The sequence below is a fragment of the Bombus flavifrons genome, chromosome 6, assembly GCF_040668555.2.
Source record: "Bombus flavifrons isolate JBK064 chromosome 6, iyBomFlav1_principal, whole genome shotgun sequence".
In the NCBI taxonomy this organism is placed as follows: domain Eukaryota; kingdom Metazoa; phylum Arthropoda; class Insecta; order Hymenoptera; family Apidae; genus Bombus; species Bombus flavifrons.
This window is the reverse complement of record NC_138447.1, coordinates 8,358,074-8,377,417: the sequence shown is the minus strand read 5'-3', so window position 1 is coordinate 8,377,417 and position 19,344 is coordinate 8,358,074. Positions and strand designations below refer to the sequence as shown.

The following is a 19,344-nucleotide window of genomic DNA, read 5'->3' as shown; positions in this document are numbered from 1 at the left end:
TAAGGATCGGGTTTCCTGTATTTTCACCACCTGAGGGAATATCGTATTGCCCGCGGACAGGGTGGTTTGTGCCGGAAACGGAAGCCACGCTTCCATAAAGCACCCACGTTAATATTTCACGTAAATATTCTCTGCGTGGAAAATATATGATAACTTTGCTGGTTTCGCATGTGAATGCCAATTTCTTACGAAACGTATCGCTATTGCGTAATTTTTGGCGAGCGTGAATTTGCACCTTCTAGAACTAGGAAATTAAGAAAAGAACAATATAACGATCGTGAATCGCTTTTTGCAAGATAACTATTGCCTACAGCGTTCAAAAACATCCATCATGTGTGATGGTAAATTAACTGTGGAGCGAGGTGATGTTAAAACACGAATTAATTCTTCAAGGTTGTAATAAGATGATCGCGAATTTAGAACGAACGATTTAAAATTAAAAATAAAAATAAATCTTGATGATTAAAAAGGTAATTATCTTTTTATCGTCATGATTTCTTGCATTTTTGACATCGAATACAAAAAATACTCACACTTTCAACTTTTTGTAGTTGATGACATTTAAGATATGAAATTTATAGTCCTACGCTTGACGGTTTGTCCAAGTTTCACCTCGTATTACACTGCGAAGCGATTAATTAATTAAAGCGATCGATTCGCCTAAAAGATACGGCGTTAAATGTGTTAGATGCTCGTAGGAAACATTCGAAAATGTAAGAAAAATGAACGAAGCACGGATCGGGTAAATAGTAAAAGAAGTACACCGTGTTACGATATCGTAACCGTCAAATTATTATTACTCTCTTACAATATCTGTCTCTTTAATGTTTTCCTTGAGCTATAAACCGTCATTCGTGTTTGTACATGAAAGTATCCAAAAAGTCAAAAGCACTGTTCAACGCTTAGTTTCTTCTCTGTTCTCGCGCTTAATACGGGTTTAAAAAATCTTCGCGTGCGCTTTATCTAAGTATATTACCTCCTACACGTATTATTTCTCATTTTTTTTTTTATTTTATTCTCTTGGGGTACCACTATGTGGATTACAATGAACACCGCGGTGCTTTCGACGATCGCTCGACAGGATCGGTCAACGCAACGAACGCGAGACGTTGAGCTCCCAATTTTCTTCCCCGTTTGGCAGTGCGAAGCGATAGTTTATCGTTTTCCTTCGTTTTCCTCGATTGTTTTTCCTTCCCGTGTGTTTCGTACTGTCGTTATACATAGTATATGCTGGAAACACAATTGATACAACGAAGTGGCAACTGATTGTCCTTGGTTGTCACGATAGTTTTGTCATCGTATAAAATCCAGCAAATATTTTCGCTATTACAATCGCGCCTCTATACCATTTCCCGGAGCACCGCCAAATTACAGACAATTTATTGCCACTTCATCGGTATCGTGGAAAAATTAGGTCGCTAAAGAAACGATCGGCTCTTCGCACGGATATATCTCGCAATGAACGATCAAGTAAAAGCGATTAGAGTGGGCTTTCCAGTTTTCAATGTTGAAAGACACTGTATTTCGATGGTGCCGATCCCCGGTTCCCTACCGATCAATGACACACGACTGAAATATTACGACGCCTACGTTTATCTCATCTATTTCTTCACTTTACTCTTTCTTTGCTCCTTTTTTTTTTTTACCTTTATTGTACGCACGATGACAGGCGAGACCGTCACACGCGTTCTCTACATAGCCTAGAATTTCAAGTATTAATCGAAACTATGCGCTATTATTCCTCTACTTTTATACAAGAGACAAGCCTTTTCTTCTAACCGAAGCAATATCGCAGCGCTCAAGACGAACGTCGAAAAGCGCGTTACGCGTCCAACAGAGGGGAAACCGAACGAAACAACGTGGAACGATCGTGCGCATACCAAGAGTACCTAAACCTCGTGTACGATAAATAGGGAATAGGTGTAGCTCGTTGCGAACAAACGATATGGAAAGGTTTACAAAAGGAACGTCGATACTATATTAGATATACCGATATGGTCTATAAGAAACAATCTCTCCCAACGATCATTCTTCCTCGTCGTATTTTTACATAGAATTTATAATAAATGCAAACACTATATTCGTAATACGCTATCCCTAGCCGCGCGCTCGATGAAAATTTCGAAACGCGACAATGATCCATATTTACATTGGTAAAACGTCGTTCTTCTTCCTTTCTTCCTGTTAATCTTTCTAATTCTATTACTTTATTTTCGTAATCATCTTTTTTTTTTGTACATTTACAAGCCATGTCCAGCTGTATTTTTATGAAGGACGCGCGATTCGCTCTAGCGTTTGCAAGCGCTGCTTCAGAGAGAGAGCCGTGAAAACTAGAAAGCCGTGTTCGGACAAGTTCTACCTTAACTAGTCGTCGTTTCGTTTCTTTCTCACGTCGACGATGAACGAGGCTCCGAACCCTTCCCTCGTTGTTCATCGAGAAACACAGCGAAATTCGTCCTAATAGCGAACATGAACGCACGGTCGTGCAAGCGTTTCGGAATTTCGGCGCGCGGTTTTTCTCGAATGCAGCAATTTCGAAAGAAAATTTATTTACCTTAGGATCTCGACGACTAGAATTCTGAATCGATATGTTGTCGATGCATAGATAGGACAAATGGATCGTTAGATAACGTGTTGCTCGCTTCTGTTCCGAAACACTGACACGACCAGCGTTCGAAGTGACTCGATTTAACTCTCAAGTACGTTCCATTCATAGAAGTTGATAGTTGCCATAGCGAGATTATTCGTAGCTTCTATTATACGTATTGCTTTTTCATCTGTGCGACTGTTAAAATCCTATCGAAATTGCATGGACGCGTAAACGTGCGAGGAAAACTCACGCGGTGTTCGACAAGTTCGTGATTCACGTGGAAGATCGTACTCAAGGGTTAAATCGTATCGCGCTAGTCAATGATAAACCGATTGGAATGAAGATTTATGTTCAATTTCACGCATTACATACTTTTTTTTTTTTTTACAAACTTATCCACTATGTCTAATGCTTCAAATATATGCGAGTTTGACAGCCGAATCGATGGGAAAAGAATAAGTGATATAATACATTTAACGAACACATGTCTTTGTCTCCGAGCAATCGTCGTTAATCTTTCTGGTTCCGTTTTCTTATTTTAGAAGAAAAAAAAAGTAAAAGAAAGGAAAAGGAATAGACCGCTAGCGATTTTTATTTTAAACATCGATTAATACCACGTATCCAAATATAAGGCAAAAGAAAATGTAATAAATCCACCTACGATACGTCTCTTGTCGTTCTCGTTTCAAATTATTTCGCAATAATCTTCTTTGTAAAAATACGAGACGTTCATCAGCATTCTTCTTCCCCTCTCTAACTTCCTCCCTTTCTCTCACTCTTTTTCGCCCATCGTTTCTTTCCTCTATGGTCTTTTTTGCCCCAAAGTGTAATCGATTGTGTCTCTTATTTACACAGTGCTAAACAATCTATTATAATTATAGCCGGGTACTCTCTCTCTCTCTCTTTCTCTCACACACACACACACACTCTCTCTCGCTCTCTCTTTCTCATTCACTCTCACAATCACTCTGTCCTCGTCTATCTTTCATACACATGTACAAAATCCAAAACCGGGAGAACAGCTACGATCGACGACGAACACCGCGTCTTTTGAGACATTCTCTTTTTTGAAACGAACAAGGTGTGCATCGTAGCTATTCTTCAGGCCGAGTCACTCTTGCTTCCAATACTAATGGATATCTAATTATCTTATGTAAAACTTTACAAGATCCGCTAAAATATACATTTACTGTTTAATGTGTAGAATCGCGCGGGTAAAAGTTACTATCGCTAGCGCGAAGAAAAACTCGATATAAAAAAGAAAAGAAAAGAAATACGAAAGAAATGGGATTAGAAGGGGATAGGTCAAACGAGGAGGTCTATGAATGAATGAATTTCTTTCCCGCGAAGGAAAGAAAAGAAGGAGAAAAAAAATGAAAAAGAGACAAATGTACGAAAATCATTTTTTGAACGACAAACATGGTGGTACGTGAACAGTTATGTCCTTCCCCCTTTCCGTCTTGATGTTTTACCGCCTTTAAGTTCGCGATACAGAACTTTCCTCGCTAAATCGCGGGTTTTTCTTTTTTTTGTATCTTTTGATCAAATTAGCGCCACTTAGGTCCAATCGATGGACGATGGAAAACAGCGAAAATATTTATGCTACAGTAAATCATTGAAAGAACTAGTAAACAAAAAAAATCCCTCAGTCACAGCTTTGAATTTCTTATCCGATTTTCTTTTTTCTTTCCGTTCCACAAAATTATACAATAATTAGACCCTAAACACTAAATGCGGACAGTCTTTTCCGAAGCGAACTATGATGATTACAATCTAAACAGTTGAATAAATTTGTTGCGGCAGCTTGAAAAAAAGTCAGATTCCGGTATCGGTCTAAATTTTCCGTCACGGTTCACTGCCACGAGATCAAGCGTGATCGAATGGCCGAAAGATTCTCCCGCTGATCCACCCTCGCTAAGCAACCGAACAATTACATCTAATCGTATTAAGTAAACTTAGTAATTTCTACCTAAACAACGTTACGATGACGTTTCTAAACCTAATCAATAATTCGATATTTCTTTACGACTAAATACAGTCCGTCGCATTCCCACATGCTTGACGACAATGCTCTAAAAAAAAAAAAAAAAAAAAAAAACAGTAATGCTCGATTCCTAAGAGAAAAAAGAAAACATTACGAACACGAGTTCTCGCACGAGAGAAATTGGTCCCACCCGTGATAATAGCTTTTTTTGTTATCGAGCTACCTTCCCTAAAGATCTAAACGCGACGAGAGTGGAGCGAGAGGAACGACGATCGAATCGCGATCACGCCACGAAATAAGTCGAATAAACACGAACACAAACATGAACACGAAGAAGAAGACGAGCGCGGGACGAACACGACGAAAAATCAGAAGGAACGAGCAGCACACGTTGTACACGTGTATGGCACTGGCGGGGAGATGCCAAAAGCGATAGGGGACAAATGAAAAGTTTAACGGTAACGAGGAAAACGAACCGTGTCGGCGAGAAATGAAAGAGGAAAACGGACAGAATAAGTCGCGCAACAAAACGACATCAATCGACCGCGTCTCTATATAAGGTTCAACGGTGACTCGCTTGTATACATGTATACCTATATACATATACGTTATACGGGATTCAGATTTGATCCGTCTTACGCTCCGCTGGCAGTGCCTTGGTTTCGCGTCCATCGTCGTCGTCAGACTGGCAGTAAACACGCTCTCTTGATGCACGTTTCGAAGAAAAAAAAAAAAAAAAAAAATAGAGAATCCAAAGTATAAACGATTAGAGGGTGACCGGTTAAGCTCGTAAAGGAAACAATAATCCGCGCTAAACTCGAAACTAATAAGATAGAAGCACGATGCTCCGCGAATGAAATAAGGCTCTAAGGGTGTACGACTACCGCAGTATTTAAACGGCTGGCAGTGCGCGATATTTGGCAGTGACGCGTTTCCATTTTCTTCGAGCTCGTATCGTTTCCCATTTACCGCGAGCCAGACCAGCCACCCTCTCGTTATTCACCGCGGCGTCCTTCTCGTTGAACACGCAAGACGTGTCCCGCCACGAGAATTCCGATCAAAAAGGTGAATCTCTTTCTGGTTTGAAATTCGCAAGCTGATAGGCTGCGCCTCGCCCTTTCGACGAGTTCAATATCCCCGGGATAGAAGTGGTGGCCCGTACCACCAGGCGATTTATCGATAATTTCAACTAACTATTTACACGCTCATCCGCTATCGTCCCGTTTACTGGCACGCGCGAACGTTCCCCAATATACATATACATACGTCGATACTTTTACGAAGGAAACTAACGGGCATCAATAACTATTTTGTCCGGTGGAAAATTCGCGTGCGCACGCGCCTGGAGCAACCGGGACGCCACTTATGCATCCGCGGCAACTAGAGATCTATCGGGTTATACAGTTAATCGTAATAATAATAGTAAGAATAAATCGACCAATTAGCCTAATGTTCTTAATTACAATCGTATTGTATTGGCAGTGTTTCTTAGCTGGTGTGTGTAGATGTGCTTCTGTCCGTGTGTGTCCCAAGTTTCTCCCTTACATTCCAGTTGTCTTTTCGAACGTTTACAGGCCTTTACGTCTTGCTTATTTTTCTACATTCGATTCCATTTTGTTTTCCGTACTAGCTACACAACACGTCGTCGACACGAATTTTCACCCCTTCCACTTGTTACTCCTCTTAATTTACAAGTATTCTCTTTACTCTCTACAATTATGTATATATGTGTACAATGTGCGGCATCACATCCCACGATGTCAGACATCTTCCGCGCGATACGAGAAATATATTTCTACGATCTCGGCGTATCTACACCTATGAAAATAGCGATCCGACACACTTCGTTCCATAAGTCCTCCTTTATTTTTCTTTCGCAGATCCGCGTTCATATTACTCCCTCAACCCTTTAGTAACTCTGTGGGAAATGTAACACAGCCATCGTGTTCTATCTCTATTCAGAGTAGTAACAGTTCTTCGTTACGGTCGTACAGCACGATGCATTCGCTCTCGCTGCCGATTAGCTGGTTCCTTCTATCCGCTTTCTTTCCAGAGATATACATATACTTTTGTCGCAGGTATTTCCGACTGGCAATTCCATGATATATCTTCTGCCACGGCTCTGTACAGTCGATCGCAAAGTCTTGGCTCGTTTCTCCAATGTGTTTCCTTGCCATTTTCTCTTGTTCTCTCCTTTTCGGTTCGAATCGGATGAAAAACGTTGCGACGATGTAAAAACTTGGAAGTGAGAAAGTTTCAAAAAGTAAGTACCTGATCGGTCCTCGATAACTTCACGAACGGTGAACGATAGTCGTTATCAAAATGATCGATTATCCGGACATTCCTGCTTTAGTTGATCTCCTTCTTTTCTTTTCTTTCCCTTTTTTCTCTGTTTGTGCCGACTCGGCGACCGGAAGATAAGAACGAGAGGATTAAAATGGAAAGAAACGATTGTTCGATTTTGTCTCGCCACGCAGCGACAGGTTCGCATTGGCATGCTGCACGTAACTTAGCAGGAAGATAAAAATAGGCGACGACGAAGTACACGAGAAGTCGAACACGCTCTAGGCACTAGAATGAGTCAAACTCGTCCTTTCTATGTCTCGAGCGTGCCTCGGGCCTCGACCTTCTTCTTCTTCTTTATTTCACTTTATTTGTTCGTTTCCTATTTTAATTTCATTTTGTACAATATTTTCTTTCGAAGGGGAAAGGTGGATAAGTCTCGATAGAAACCCCGTTGGCTCATCAGTCGTTCGACTACGTTTTGCCGTTTTAACTTTCGCGTCGACTTTATTTTTTATTACTATCTCCTCTTTCATTCTCCGTTGAGACCATTTACATTCTTTCCTTGGCTATTGCTTTCTGTTGTCGTCTTTTCGCAAGATTTCGTTATCCGATAACCCAGCACCCACGCGTACACGCCCCCTTTACGTCCCTCTTCTTCCTCTTTATCTTCCTTCTCCTCCTCCTTCTTTTATCTTCACCATGTCGCACGACAGCGGCCTGCACGAATTTCTACCGAGCTGAAGATCGAGGTAGATATATCTCCTTTTGAAAGTTGGTCGAGGGTCGAGGGCAAGTCGAAGGAGGTCCGCGTTTCACGTTTTCCTTCCTCACATCCCTTTTTCTTTTCTTCTGACTTCTCTCGGGGTACTTAAACGGGGCCCGGAAGTGCCAAGGGGCCGGTTGTTAGATATTAATTGATTCCTAAGGCCACCAGAGTGATTATCTCCTTACAATCGTTAACTAACGTCTAACAGTTTGCATTTTTTTTTCTTCCTACTTCTCCTCACTTTTTTTCTTTTTTTTTCTTTTTTCTCGCACGGTTAATGCGTCGCATGAGTCGTAAGTAAAATTCTCGTCTCCATCCTGCGTTATTGTTTCCTTTTTTTGTATTTTTTCATTTTAATTCAACTCCGCCGTCTTTTCATTGGTCTTGCAAGACGGTCAACGATATAAAACGTTTCCACGGTGAGGCACTTTTGAGGCCCAAACCTAGCTCTTCCGAGTCCGACGAGTGTCACCGCTTTTGTATCACAGGCACTCGTGGCAGGAATCGACCCCAACGTCGTTTCATCAAAATTTGGTATCGATAGGCAACAAGAATATCTTTCATCGCTATCCACGACTACTAATATATCACCTAACGATCGTTTCAATTTAGGCTATATAAATTAGAATGTATTACTCTTTCCTTCCCCTGTGGGTACTCTTAGCTACATTCTTAATGTTTGTCTGTTATTCGTCTCCCTCTTTTTTATTGTTCTGGCTCGCGATACAAGCTCATAGAGCTCACAGATTCACAGATTCGTTCTATAATAATGCAGTATCTTTCTCGGATATCGGTTCTTTTCTACATGGACACGTTTGCATATCCATCTATACTCATATCGTGCGTTTCCTCTTGCAGTCAGAGGACGTCTTACCCGGATCCTCTTCTCGACACGTTCAGGTTCCGATTAATATCGTCAGGCTCCATCTTTCCAGACCAGAAAGCATAACTGTCCTGATACAGGACTCGTCGATATTCGTTTTCTGGCTTAATCGTCGCTACTTCATTACGCTTGTTCTCGAACACCACGATCGGCATTATCACGAGTTCTTGACCGGTTTCCGGCGTTGCTTTACTCGAGTCAGTGACGGCATGCCGCCGTTTACCGCCGAATATAGAGCCAAACTTACTTCTTCCGGGTGAGACGACGCCACTTTTCGTATTTCCACGTTTTTCGTGCTTTGTACTTCGGACTCTAGTACCCATTCGTCTGGCTCGCTAATGGAAAATAAAAGGATTATAATACTTTATGATAGTTAGTGTGTATAAGCGGAAGGAAACGTCTAAACTACTTACATGTCTGGAGGGTACCACCGTAACAGGACTTTAGTTTTTCCGTCCATTTCTACTCTTCGGGCTAATATCTACAAAAAAAAAATTATTCGAATAAAATTATTTGAATAGAATTATTTGAATTGAAAAATAATTTGGTCGATGAATCGCCAAAGACGGTCTATTTCTATCCGACGTACTTGACTAGTTAGGGCCATCGAATTTCCTGGTGTCTCCGCGAGACGACCTTGCGTCCTCGACTTTGCTAGTTGAAGTAACCTGTGCTGAAGACCCTCCATCACCCCGGAGTCGAAGTAATCGAAGAGTCTCGCTGTGGACGAAAAAGCGAACAGTAACGAAAACCGTAAAGAAAAAGTCGCGAAGACTGAGAAAACGTAAAAGACGATGTTTACCTGACCAAGGTTGTCGCCTGTATCGAAGTCTCTTCCCATTTCTTCTGACCAGTTTTCCTCCGCTCTCGCAGCTTCGTCTGGCGTTGTTGTTGCTTGTTTCCGGTTGATTAAAGTGTCCGTTCACGTGCCTTTCGAGAGCGGTCTGTAAAAGGATTCGCTAATTAGAATCTAAAACGTGGCCACTTCCCAGGGAAAGCGTGGCCCTCGTGGCCCATAGAGAAGGATCATCTTCGATCATCCAAAAATTTTGTATCCAAAAGTAAATTCAATTTACGAGATATCGCAGATGTGCTTTGAGATCGATGTTCATGAAGAGATGAAAATATAAGTACGAAGGACCGATCGTACCATGCAAAGACAGACAAATCTGGGTACGTCGGTAACCAGGATAATGAAAAGCACGATTCGTTTCACGAAACACAACACGACGAAAGACGAAAAAGAAAGCAAGATAAAGACAAATCCAGCCAGAGATTGCCGCGGGTGAACAGTTTTTAAAAACTGTCCCTGGAAAGTGCCCGCCTTTTGAAGACAGCGTCAACCATGTACGTACGCGCGAACACGCGTGGTAACGGTTAAGACAAAAGAAGACAGATTTCTTCAAGACACACAGACTGATCGACCGAGGTGTGAATTGATGGAAAATCAGTAGATCGAAACTTGGACCAAGCGTCTACGTAAAAATATTTTCTTTGGTTCTTAACCGGCACAGATTCGCTTGCGTTCTACATACATCGGTAACCAGAGGGAGTACGGTATTACTGAGATCGCGCCGCTTTCAGGATCAGCAACGAATACGTAGTCCCTCGTTTAGATACAGTATACATTACCCAACGTCAGCAACATCGAGCGACAACGACATAGAAAAAAAAAAAACATCTCAGCATCTGCACTTGATCTGTACTTGAACGTTTGATCGTTGAACGCTTGATAAACAGGAAAAACAAGTTTCATTAGTTTTCACATCGCGATATTCGAAATCGGCTTAAATTTAACATTATGAAATTCACCGTATACGATGACGGAAATAGGTTCTGGGATTCCTTGATACACAGGAGGAAAGGCAAAGTTAGAACAATCGACGACGGTTAGAAACGATAAGAGTACCCGAGGAAACGAAAAGCATCGAGTTTACGGCGATGCCACGATTTTCATGGAGAGTTTTTATTTTCAATCTGGTCTCGAGACGAACGAAGCGTGAATGTCGATCGCAACAACGATTATGTTAGTAGCGACGACACTATAAGAACAAAAGAAGCTTGCACGAAGCAAATTTTAATTTTGTACCATCGAAGTAAACCAATCGGCGGTACACTTACGGTCGACCTACCTCCGATCGCATTTTTTGCCAGATAGGCAGAAACACAGCGAAATATTTATATTTACGATCGATGTATGGTCGATACACAGATGAATGAAAAGTTTCGAATATCCGTCGTAACAAGGATTCTCTTATTGGCACATTGCTACGACGAGAATGAAACAAGTTATTTAGCACGAGCAAATTTCAAGTTTTTATCGTCGAAGCAAACCAGTCGACGTACATTCATGATCGACTTACCTTGGATCACGTTTTTTACCAGATGAACACAAATACAACGAAAGGACTTACGTTTACGATCGACTCTTTTTCTGTCGCTTTTTTTTGGCCAGAAACACAATGAAAAGCAAATAATTAATACGGCGTGAAGCGCATGAATGGAGGAGGAAAAAGAGCACAGGATACAATGAAATTCACCAACATCCTTCGCGTATGAAAGAGATCGCTTCCAATGGTCGTCCAAATGAAAAAGGCGATGCTTGCGGCAACCATCGAATACGAGGCATTACCTGAGAGCTGAATCTGCTGCCACAGCCGTCGACTATACACCGGAAGGGCTTGTTGCCTCCGTGAGACAACACGTGTCGTTCCAGCCACCTTCGCGAACAGGAACTCCTCCCTTGCACCTTGCAGCCTTGCCATTGGCAGACGAAATTATCACCTCCGGTTTGCGTGTTGATGTGCGCTACCTGAAACGTAGCAGTTTGTCGATGAATAACATTTCCGAGCCAAGGACCGTAGCACGGCATGGTGTCGCACGATGTTGCAACGAAATTATATCCAACGGATACTCGGTAGCCACGTAGGTATTGCAATATCGATTACGCGACAAAAAACATGGATGAAAAATAACAAAAAAGAAAAAAAATTGGGACTCGACGTTTTGTGTGCTGTACACGGAGTGACAACAATGTGACAGAAAAGTGCGAAACGCGATACACGAGCTTCGCTAATTCCTGTGTACGATCAAGTTACTCATGGAACCGATCGATCGGATAAAAACGCTCTGCCTGCGGATGTTCTTCCTGATTCGAGCCGGTACCTATATAGCGGGATATTATAAAAATGTCGTACCTGAAGATGTTCGAGTAGTTCTCCGCTCGATTCGAAGCTCTCCTCGCACTTGTCCCATCGACAGACTCCGCTATCCGTGGCCTGTTGTCTGTCTTTCTCCGGTTCTCTGGCGGGAAATCGTATAGTGGTCGGCGCAGAGAGTATCGGCGATAGGGGTGGTTTCGATTCGCTGCTCCTCGAATCCTCCTCTTCTTCCTCCACGTCGTCCTCGTCCGCTGGACTCACCTGTCTCTCCTTGCTATCGTCGGTGTCCTCCGGAACGGACAACCTCGTTAATGGATCCTGGCTACTTTGAGATCTCAGCGAGCCCAGGATGCTTCCGCAACCGTTCGTCAGGTTGTTGTTCTCGTTCACGTGCGGCTTCGACAGAATGCAACCTTTGAAGTCGAGAGTCGTGGCGTCGCTGCTGAGAGCAGGAGCCGGGGTCGAGGGTGGCGAGTTACTTTTCGCGTTCGAAGTTGCTTCCGACGTCAACCTATTTCGTAACAACATATTTCAAATTCACACTGTGTTAAGCAACATCGTTACTTCTACCTTCGTTGCCTGGATCCTCTCGTTAACGAACACAACCGAAACTGATACGTACGTACGGTCACTATGAAAAGATTGCAGAAAAGTAATACAAGAGAGATACTATTTTCTGTGTACCTCGTGTGAACCGTGCACCGTATACCAAGAGTATCAAAATACGCAACGATCTAGACGAACAGAGGATTAAGCGTTGCTCGAAAAATTCGGCACGCTTGGAAGAGTACAATTGGCCTACCTGAGGGACGAGATTTTACAGCTCGGTATGTTCTTCAGTACGTCATTCGAGATGGGTAGGCTGGGCACCGGCTTCGTCAACTTCTTGTCCATCTTACCATTGGCCCTAGGTACGATCACCGGCGGTGGTTTCTTCGTAGGTGGCGGAGACATTGTCAGAGATCTTACTTCCCAATCGTTGGTAGAGTTCGTTCTCCCGTTTGGCGATACAGTACCTAGATACTTGGCTAGTCCGCTTTTGTTCCTTTGCACCGTCGCTGGCCTTCGAAATTCCGACGAACTCTTCGCAACCAGCACCGACATGGTTTCGCTGTTCTTCTTGATCTATCGACACATATCGCAACACACATGGATTAACGACGAAACCTTCGACTCCAATTTTCTAACAATTTCAAGGCTATGGGAAGAGATTCGAGCCTTTCATCGTCGCTGAATCGCAGAATTTGTATAATCGGCGTCTGATGAGTTGTGTCTCAACGAAGAAAATGCCTTCGTTTCGCCAGTATTGCAATGAGCTCGACAAGTGTACGTCCCTATCGGACGTTGAAACACATTCTCATATCATACACTCTCGATATCGGATATCGTAGAAATTGTATTACAGATATCGGACACGATAAAAAATTTAAAGAACAGATCTCGTTACCTTGGGTTGTTGAGGTTTGATCTGAGTTTTGAAGTATTCGGTGATCTTGCCCTGGGACTCGTGATGATGATGGGCGGCGTTAGACTTGCTGGTAGATTTGATGGTGCCTCGGAAGGTCGGGTCCGCGGCCCCGGACCTCGGGAGGGTGCCAGCTTCGGGCTCGCCTTTCAGCCTCTTGTAGGTCGAGCACGCGGTGGCTGCCAGTGGCGGGGTCCAGGGCCACTGGGGCCTGGTACTGATCTGCGAGGACGGCGCCAGCTTGGGTAGGGACGGAAGTGGACTGGCGGACGCGCCACGTATCGCTACCCCCTCGTCGCTGCTCGTGCTGCACGGGGAACCTGGTTCCGTGATATCGCTGGTACCGCTGCTGCTGCACTCCCCGCAAGACACGGCAACGCCACTGAAAAAACGTTTCAACAATGCTAATTTAAATATTTGCTGACTCGCACACGATTCTCGATACGATCTAATAACACAAATTTCGAGCATACTTCAGTCCATACGTCGCAAGACTGAGTTCCAAACTTTCAATTGGTATCGTTGCGCCATTAACGAGTTAAGGCTGGATTACGTAATTTTCGAATTTTTAGTTTCATCGAATTTTATTACCAATTTCTGTCGCAGAGATTATATATAATAAATAGAATTGAACATCGTAAATCATAATCGTCATGTATAATCCGACAGTACCGTTTCGAGAATTGACAAATGTAAGGTTCGATAAAACACGTTGATAATATAATCTTCGAAACGTAATACGCTTTAGTTTTCCTTAGACGGTAGTTCAGATCTTACTTTAATGGAAACGTTATGTTCTTAATAGAAATTATAAACTGTTATGTATCGAGAGAATGTCTCAGAGATGTCGATTCTTACAAGTGTTGACGATCGAGAAGAGTGTGGTTCGGTGTATACGTACATCAGGTTGAAAGAACGGGTCCGGGAGGTCGGGAACGGCTACCAGGGAAATTGCACGGTTACGGGGTAATGGTATTACAGCAGCGCAAACCTAATTACAGGGTCAGACATTGGCAATTGGCCCAACGTTTGGGAAGGCCGCCAGTGCCACGAGCCGCTCGACTCGTTCATCCTCGTCGGTTCGGTGATTTGCGAGGAACGAAGGAAAGATTGCAGGAACCAGGAGGATTACAATTACAGCCGACCAAGTGTCTCGAAACGCTTCACTTTCTCGGAACGCCTTTCTCACCCGCCCATCGAGCTTCCGACGATTCCTCCAGAGTCTTTTACGATTCTCGAAAAACGCTGCTGCAATCTGGATAAAAGTCTTTCGCGAATTGAGAGCAAAAGCCAGAAGAAACGAATCCGCGAAACAAACTGACCAAGTCGTGGCTCCATTAACGCGTGGCTGGAGCGCGCACGCGAATTCCTGATTAGTTCGCGAAACAGAAAACCTTCTCGGCTCGGTGCGTGCACCTGCGTTACGCGAACGCTATTGCAAAAGCAATCGTATCGCATGCAGGCGCGGTAGTTCACGTTTCGCCGTGAAAAAGAATGCTCGCTGGAACGAAGTTGGCGCTCTGTTCGAGCGAAGATTGAATTTACGCGCGCACGCAACATCGCCGCTGTTCGTGCGGCTGCGAACGAATACTGCCAGCTTCTCTCTTACTCTATTTGCTATCGCCATGGTCGCTTCGTTAGCAATAAATCTACGCAGCCGCGACTTTGAACGCTCTTGTTTTACATCGACGATTAATTTACCGCTGATCAACCGCCTCCTCCTGTTTACGAGGTAATTACAAAGTATATGGTGGCTGAGAACGGATCGCAGAGAGATTGCGCACGAGCTCTCTGCAGCTACGGTTTCCTCCCTTCGTACACCTGCCACGCACCCACGATATCGATCATGCCCGATAGTCGATCGTACCTTTTACCAGCTCGCGACTGGTAATTGCATCGCGCTCAAGCGATACCGAACGTGTGCGTAATACATAGTTTGATGCAAAGTTAACCAGCCAATTCTATGGTCGTTTTCAATTTTTCCAGCGATAATTTATTTATTTATTTAACAGGCACAAAGTCATCTAGTGGTCTCTATGGAAATAAATGGAACACGATACGATGACGTTACGATTGTATGCAAACGTATAATCCTGCGTATACACTGTCATTCATATGTAAGTAGATACTTGAAAAAAAGACTTAAATAGGTATGATTGACACCTTCGACAATTGGGTTATGCGCGTATTACTCGCATCGATCGAAACTTCCATTTCTCTTCCTTCTAATAACAAAGAAGTCGTCTGACAGACGCGTTTCTTTCTCTCTTTGCTCTTAACAATACAGAATAAAGGAATGCCCTTTTCATAGCCGAGAAAACTATCGCGCAGCAAATAGCGCGAGCATCGTTTAAAATCTTAGATCGAATGCAACAACTTTTTCGACAAACACGGAACATCGACGAAAGGTTTGTAGTTGTTGGTTCAGCGAAGGCGCGGCTACAGTTGCACATAATTCGAGTTAACCGAGATATCGATCGGTTCTGACGGAGCTAATGCATTTCGTACTCCAGTTTTACGAGTCGCCGTGCTTATGTCGTCTTACACGACGACAACCTCGAAAACGACTCGAGTCCGAAGAAACGAGTCGAGGATTGCGAGTAGTTGGATGTAGAAACGTAACGACTGTTCGCGTGATTTCTCGTGATTTCGCGCGTCTCGTCGCTGACCAGTGACCGAGACGGCGTAAATTCTCGCGGACGATAAAACGCGATCCTAGCTTCGACGGGGAAGGAGAAAGAGTAGACGAGGCGAGGAAGGAGAACGCGGTTTGCTCGGTCGGCTCGGCTCGGTGCACGTTCGCGATGGTTTTCGCCACGGCGGATATTTTTGGAGGCGCGTTCGTGCCGGCCTGTCGACGTCACCGGAGAAAGAAAGACACTGACCTTTCCACATTACGATTCCTTTCCGACATTGCGTTTACGCAACGACGCGCTCTGCCGGCCGAGGACCGGAGGCCAACCGAGAGAAACGGAGTCGCGCGGTCGTTCGTTAAACTCTCGGCCGGCTGCTGAATGACGGTCATTGTGCCATGAAACTCCTCCTTTTATCGATTCTCGAATCTCCTTCGACTCGAGAGAGCCCTCTTCAACGATCGGTCATCCACGTCGTTCATGATCGTTCTTCTACCTGTATAGTCCCAATCCTAATTCTAACCCATTTCTAGTCGCTACATTCTATTAAAAATCATACTTCCCGCCTATCGAGTGAAAGTTTGCTCAACCGAGAATACTTCGCTATTATCCTAAGCGTTTTGCATTTCGTTTACGATCAATAAAGTACATTTAATAGCTTCGCTTACGATAAAACTGTTTCTTTGAATCGCACACATCCTTTCTACTCTTGGCTATATCGAAATATTCCCTTTTAGTCGCCATACAGCGACGTTCGAGCGAAACACCAACAAAAATATACGTATCGCGTCCTTCCGTCATCTTACAAATGAGAACAGCGAAAAGATCCGCATCTTGCACTCCTGCATCTTGAAATCGTCTATAAACTCGACGATTACGCGTGTCAAAATCTACGAGGGCGACGTCGAACAGTTTCCGACAACAAAATAGAGAAACAGGGAGGAATATAATGAAATTCGTTCTCCTTCGAACGATCCAAAGAGCGGCAAGTTTTCGCCAATTTTTCGTGCGAGGCGTATCGCGTGCGATTCTGATCGAGAGATCTACGCAACGATAGGATCGCGAGACGAAGTTCTCGTGGATCACGCTACGTCGATTATATTGTCCTTACAGGTGGCTCCTCCGCTCGGAGGTGCACCAAGGCTTCGACAACGCTCGCACACATATCCCCGTGTTTCCATCTACCAACCCATTCTCTTCCCCTCTCTCTCCCTCTCTACGAGTATTCACTCCGTTCTCTTATTTTCCTATACACCAATGTTATCGTCTCTCTTCGTTCGTCTTCGGTCGGTCTTTCTCTGTTGCACTTTTACGTACTATTTACCAGCGAGGTGCACGTTTCACTCTCAGGATCCCTTGTCCACTTTGCCGCCGCTCTTTTCCCTATCTTCGTTCTCCCCCGTTTCGTCTCGGTTTACCGAAACATCTGTTCCTCCTGCGAACACGATAAACGCGAGTATTTCATGCATTTTCGCCCTCGACGAAAACGTGGAAACACGCGGCCTGTTGGCTCTTCGGGTTCTGTCAATTTCTCGATTCTTCCTTCTCTCTCGCTTATGCGATCGAGCACCGAAGCCAATGGCAGCGCGTGAAGAGATTTTCAAAACAACGGCGCTCGTGTCGCTTGACACCATTCGCAGCACCATTTATGGAGTTCCTTTTGACAAGACAAAGCCTTTTGTATATGTACACATACCTTTCACGAATTCCACAGGATCCATAGAACCGAGCGATTCTTTGTACAGAATAGTTCAAAAGTCGACCGTCCATGGTTACAGAAAGTAATAAGACAATTTCCGCTACAAGTTTTCTCCGTCGTTGCCCACTTATCAGAGAATTCATTCGGCCACTCCACCACCATTCTTTCCGCCCTTTCATCCTTCCAGCCTGAAGAACATCGTCGTTCCCTCCCGCCGCGTATCCACTCGTTTAGCCTTTCTCTCTCGCGTTCCTTAATTCCCTGTGTGTCGTGGCCCCTCGCACGTAGCTCGTCACCCCTAAGTTTATCCGATATCTTCGTCACAGAAGCATCGCCTCTCGCTCTCTTTCGTGCTAAATAACTGCATCCCTCTCTAGTCTGCCTCCGCGCGTCTCTCGGACCCAAATTCTGTCCCGTTCCCTATCGTGCCTCTTCACCGACGTCCTCGTCCTGCTCTGGCCTCTTAGAATTCCGCTTCGTGCCTCTCTATCCCTCTTCGGGAAATCCATCCTTCTAATTCCTCCGCGTCCTTCGCTCTCTCCCTTTCTCGAGCCTTCTATCGTTGGCTTTCTCGCTCTCCTTTCTTCACCTCTCTCACTCTCTCACTCTCTCTCTCTCTCTCTCTCTCCATCAAACGTTCCTCTCTCGCTACTCACTCTCGCTAGCCTCGCGATCGACGCGTCCCTTTCTCTCTTTACTCTTATCCCTCTCGCACCCTCAGGATTCGTTCTCCTCTTTCTCACTCGCGCGAAGAGCTGGAAGTATCTTCTTCTCTGTTGTCCAGGTCGGTGCGCGTTCCTCCTCGACTCAGCTTTCCCTCTCTGTCCTGCCCTCAGACACTGCCTCTTCTTTATCAGCAGGCTCCACCAGCACCGACTAGCGATGGGAATGACGCTCTCGCATGCAGCTTTGTTTGGATCGATTACGATTCTCCTTTTACGTTAGCGGATAGACGATAATTTTTATTTGCAACGTTACGACGACGGTCGGAATTTAAAATCGCGCGGAGATCTTTGCTTGGTCGAATATGGCGCAAACTTACCGAGACACGGATGATCCGCTGCCAAAAGCTCAACGAAATATCACCGATTGGGAAATATATTTCTTTGCCAACTATCGCCACGTCGCTTTCGACGTCTTCGCGGATCCTTACGAATCTCTCCATACTGTCTTTAATTATGTCTGCGGTTTGTTTATAGCTTTTGTCGTGTGTAAAATTATTCTTTAATAATTTAGCTAGAGTTGCAATGTATCGAGGTCGTCGAACAAGGCCAAAAGATAATCATGCATTCTCGACGTCTGTTTGGTCGAAGGTTTCCGAACCTTATTTGTATCGGTCCCATCGCTAGAGCGCATGCGCGCGCACGTACACAAACACACACGTTTCTCTATCTATCTCTGTCGGTCGCAGGTCGGGAAAATGGTATTCGCACGAATGTCTCCTTCCTTGTCTCTATCGAGGACTCGCTATCTTTCCTCGTTGAACCTACGACGGCGGAAATGCATGCTCACCTAAATACCTCGAGTTATATTCACAACTAGAACCGACGATGCAGACAAGCAACGACACCACGACTGCTTGCTCCTAGATCGAAAACGTTTTCCAAAACGCGCACGTTTTCAAATATCGTTCCCTTTCCCCTGTACGTACAACCTCCTCTCTTTCAATAAAAATGAACAGAGCTACGGTAGAAAATATCTTGTCGAATAAAACGGTAACGTTTAGAAATAGTTTCGACGAATAGAGAAACGTACACCGTAATTCTCATAAGCGTAGAACTACCATAATATTTGCAATTCTTACACGGCTACGAGATACACGAAATACAACGCGATAAAATGCGATTAGAAGTCTGCTAAATCGAACAATTACATTT

At 44.2% G+C, this 19,344-nt stretch overlaps 1 protein-coding gene across 1 annotated transcript in view; it reads right to left on the bottom strand.

Moving 5' to 3' along the window:
• Positions 1-768: 768 nt before the first annotated feature.
• Positions 769-19,344, bottom strand: part of jing (AE binding protein 2 jing) — a 152,839-nt gene continuing 134,263 nt past the window's right edge. Inside the window, exons 2-9 of the mRNA XM_069115380.1 lie at positions 13,118-13,517; positions 12,473-12,795; positions 11,707-12,181; positions 11,142-11,321; positions 9,312-9,453; positions 9,099-9,229; positions 8,923-8,990; positions 769-8,844 (exon numbers count right to left, since the gene is read on the bottom strand). Of these exons, the coding sequence (XP_068971481.1) occupies positions 8,667-8,844; positions 8,923-8,990; positions 9,099-9,229; positions 9,312-9,453; positions 11,142-11,321; positions 11,707-12,181; positions 12,473-12,795; positions 13,118-13,517 (1,897 nt within the window). The 3' untranslated portion in view covers positions 769-8,666. The remainder of the gene's footprint in view (positions 8,845-8,922; positions 8,991-9,098; positions 9,230-9,311; positions 9,454-11,141; positions 11,322-11,706; positions 12,182-12,472; positions 12,796-13,117; positions 13,518-19,344) is intronic.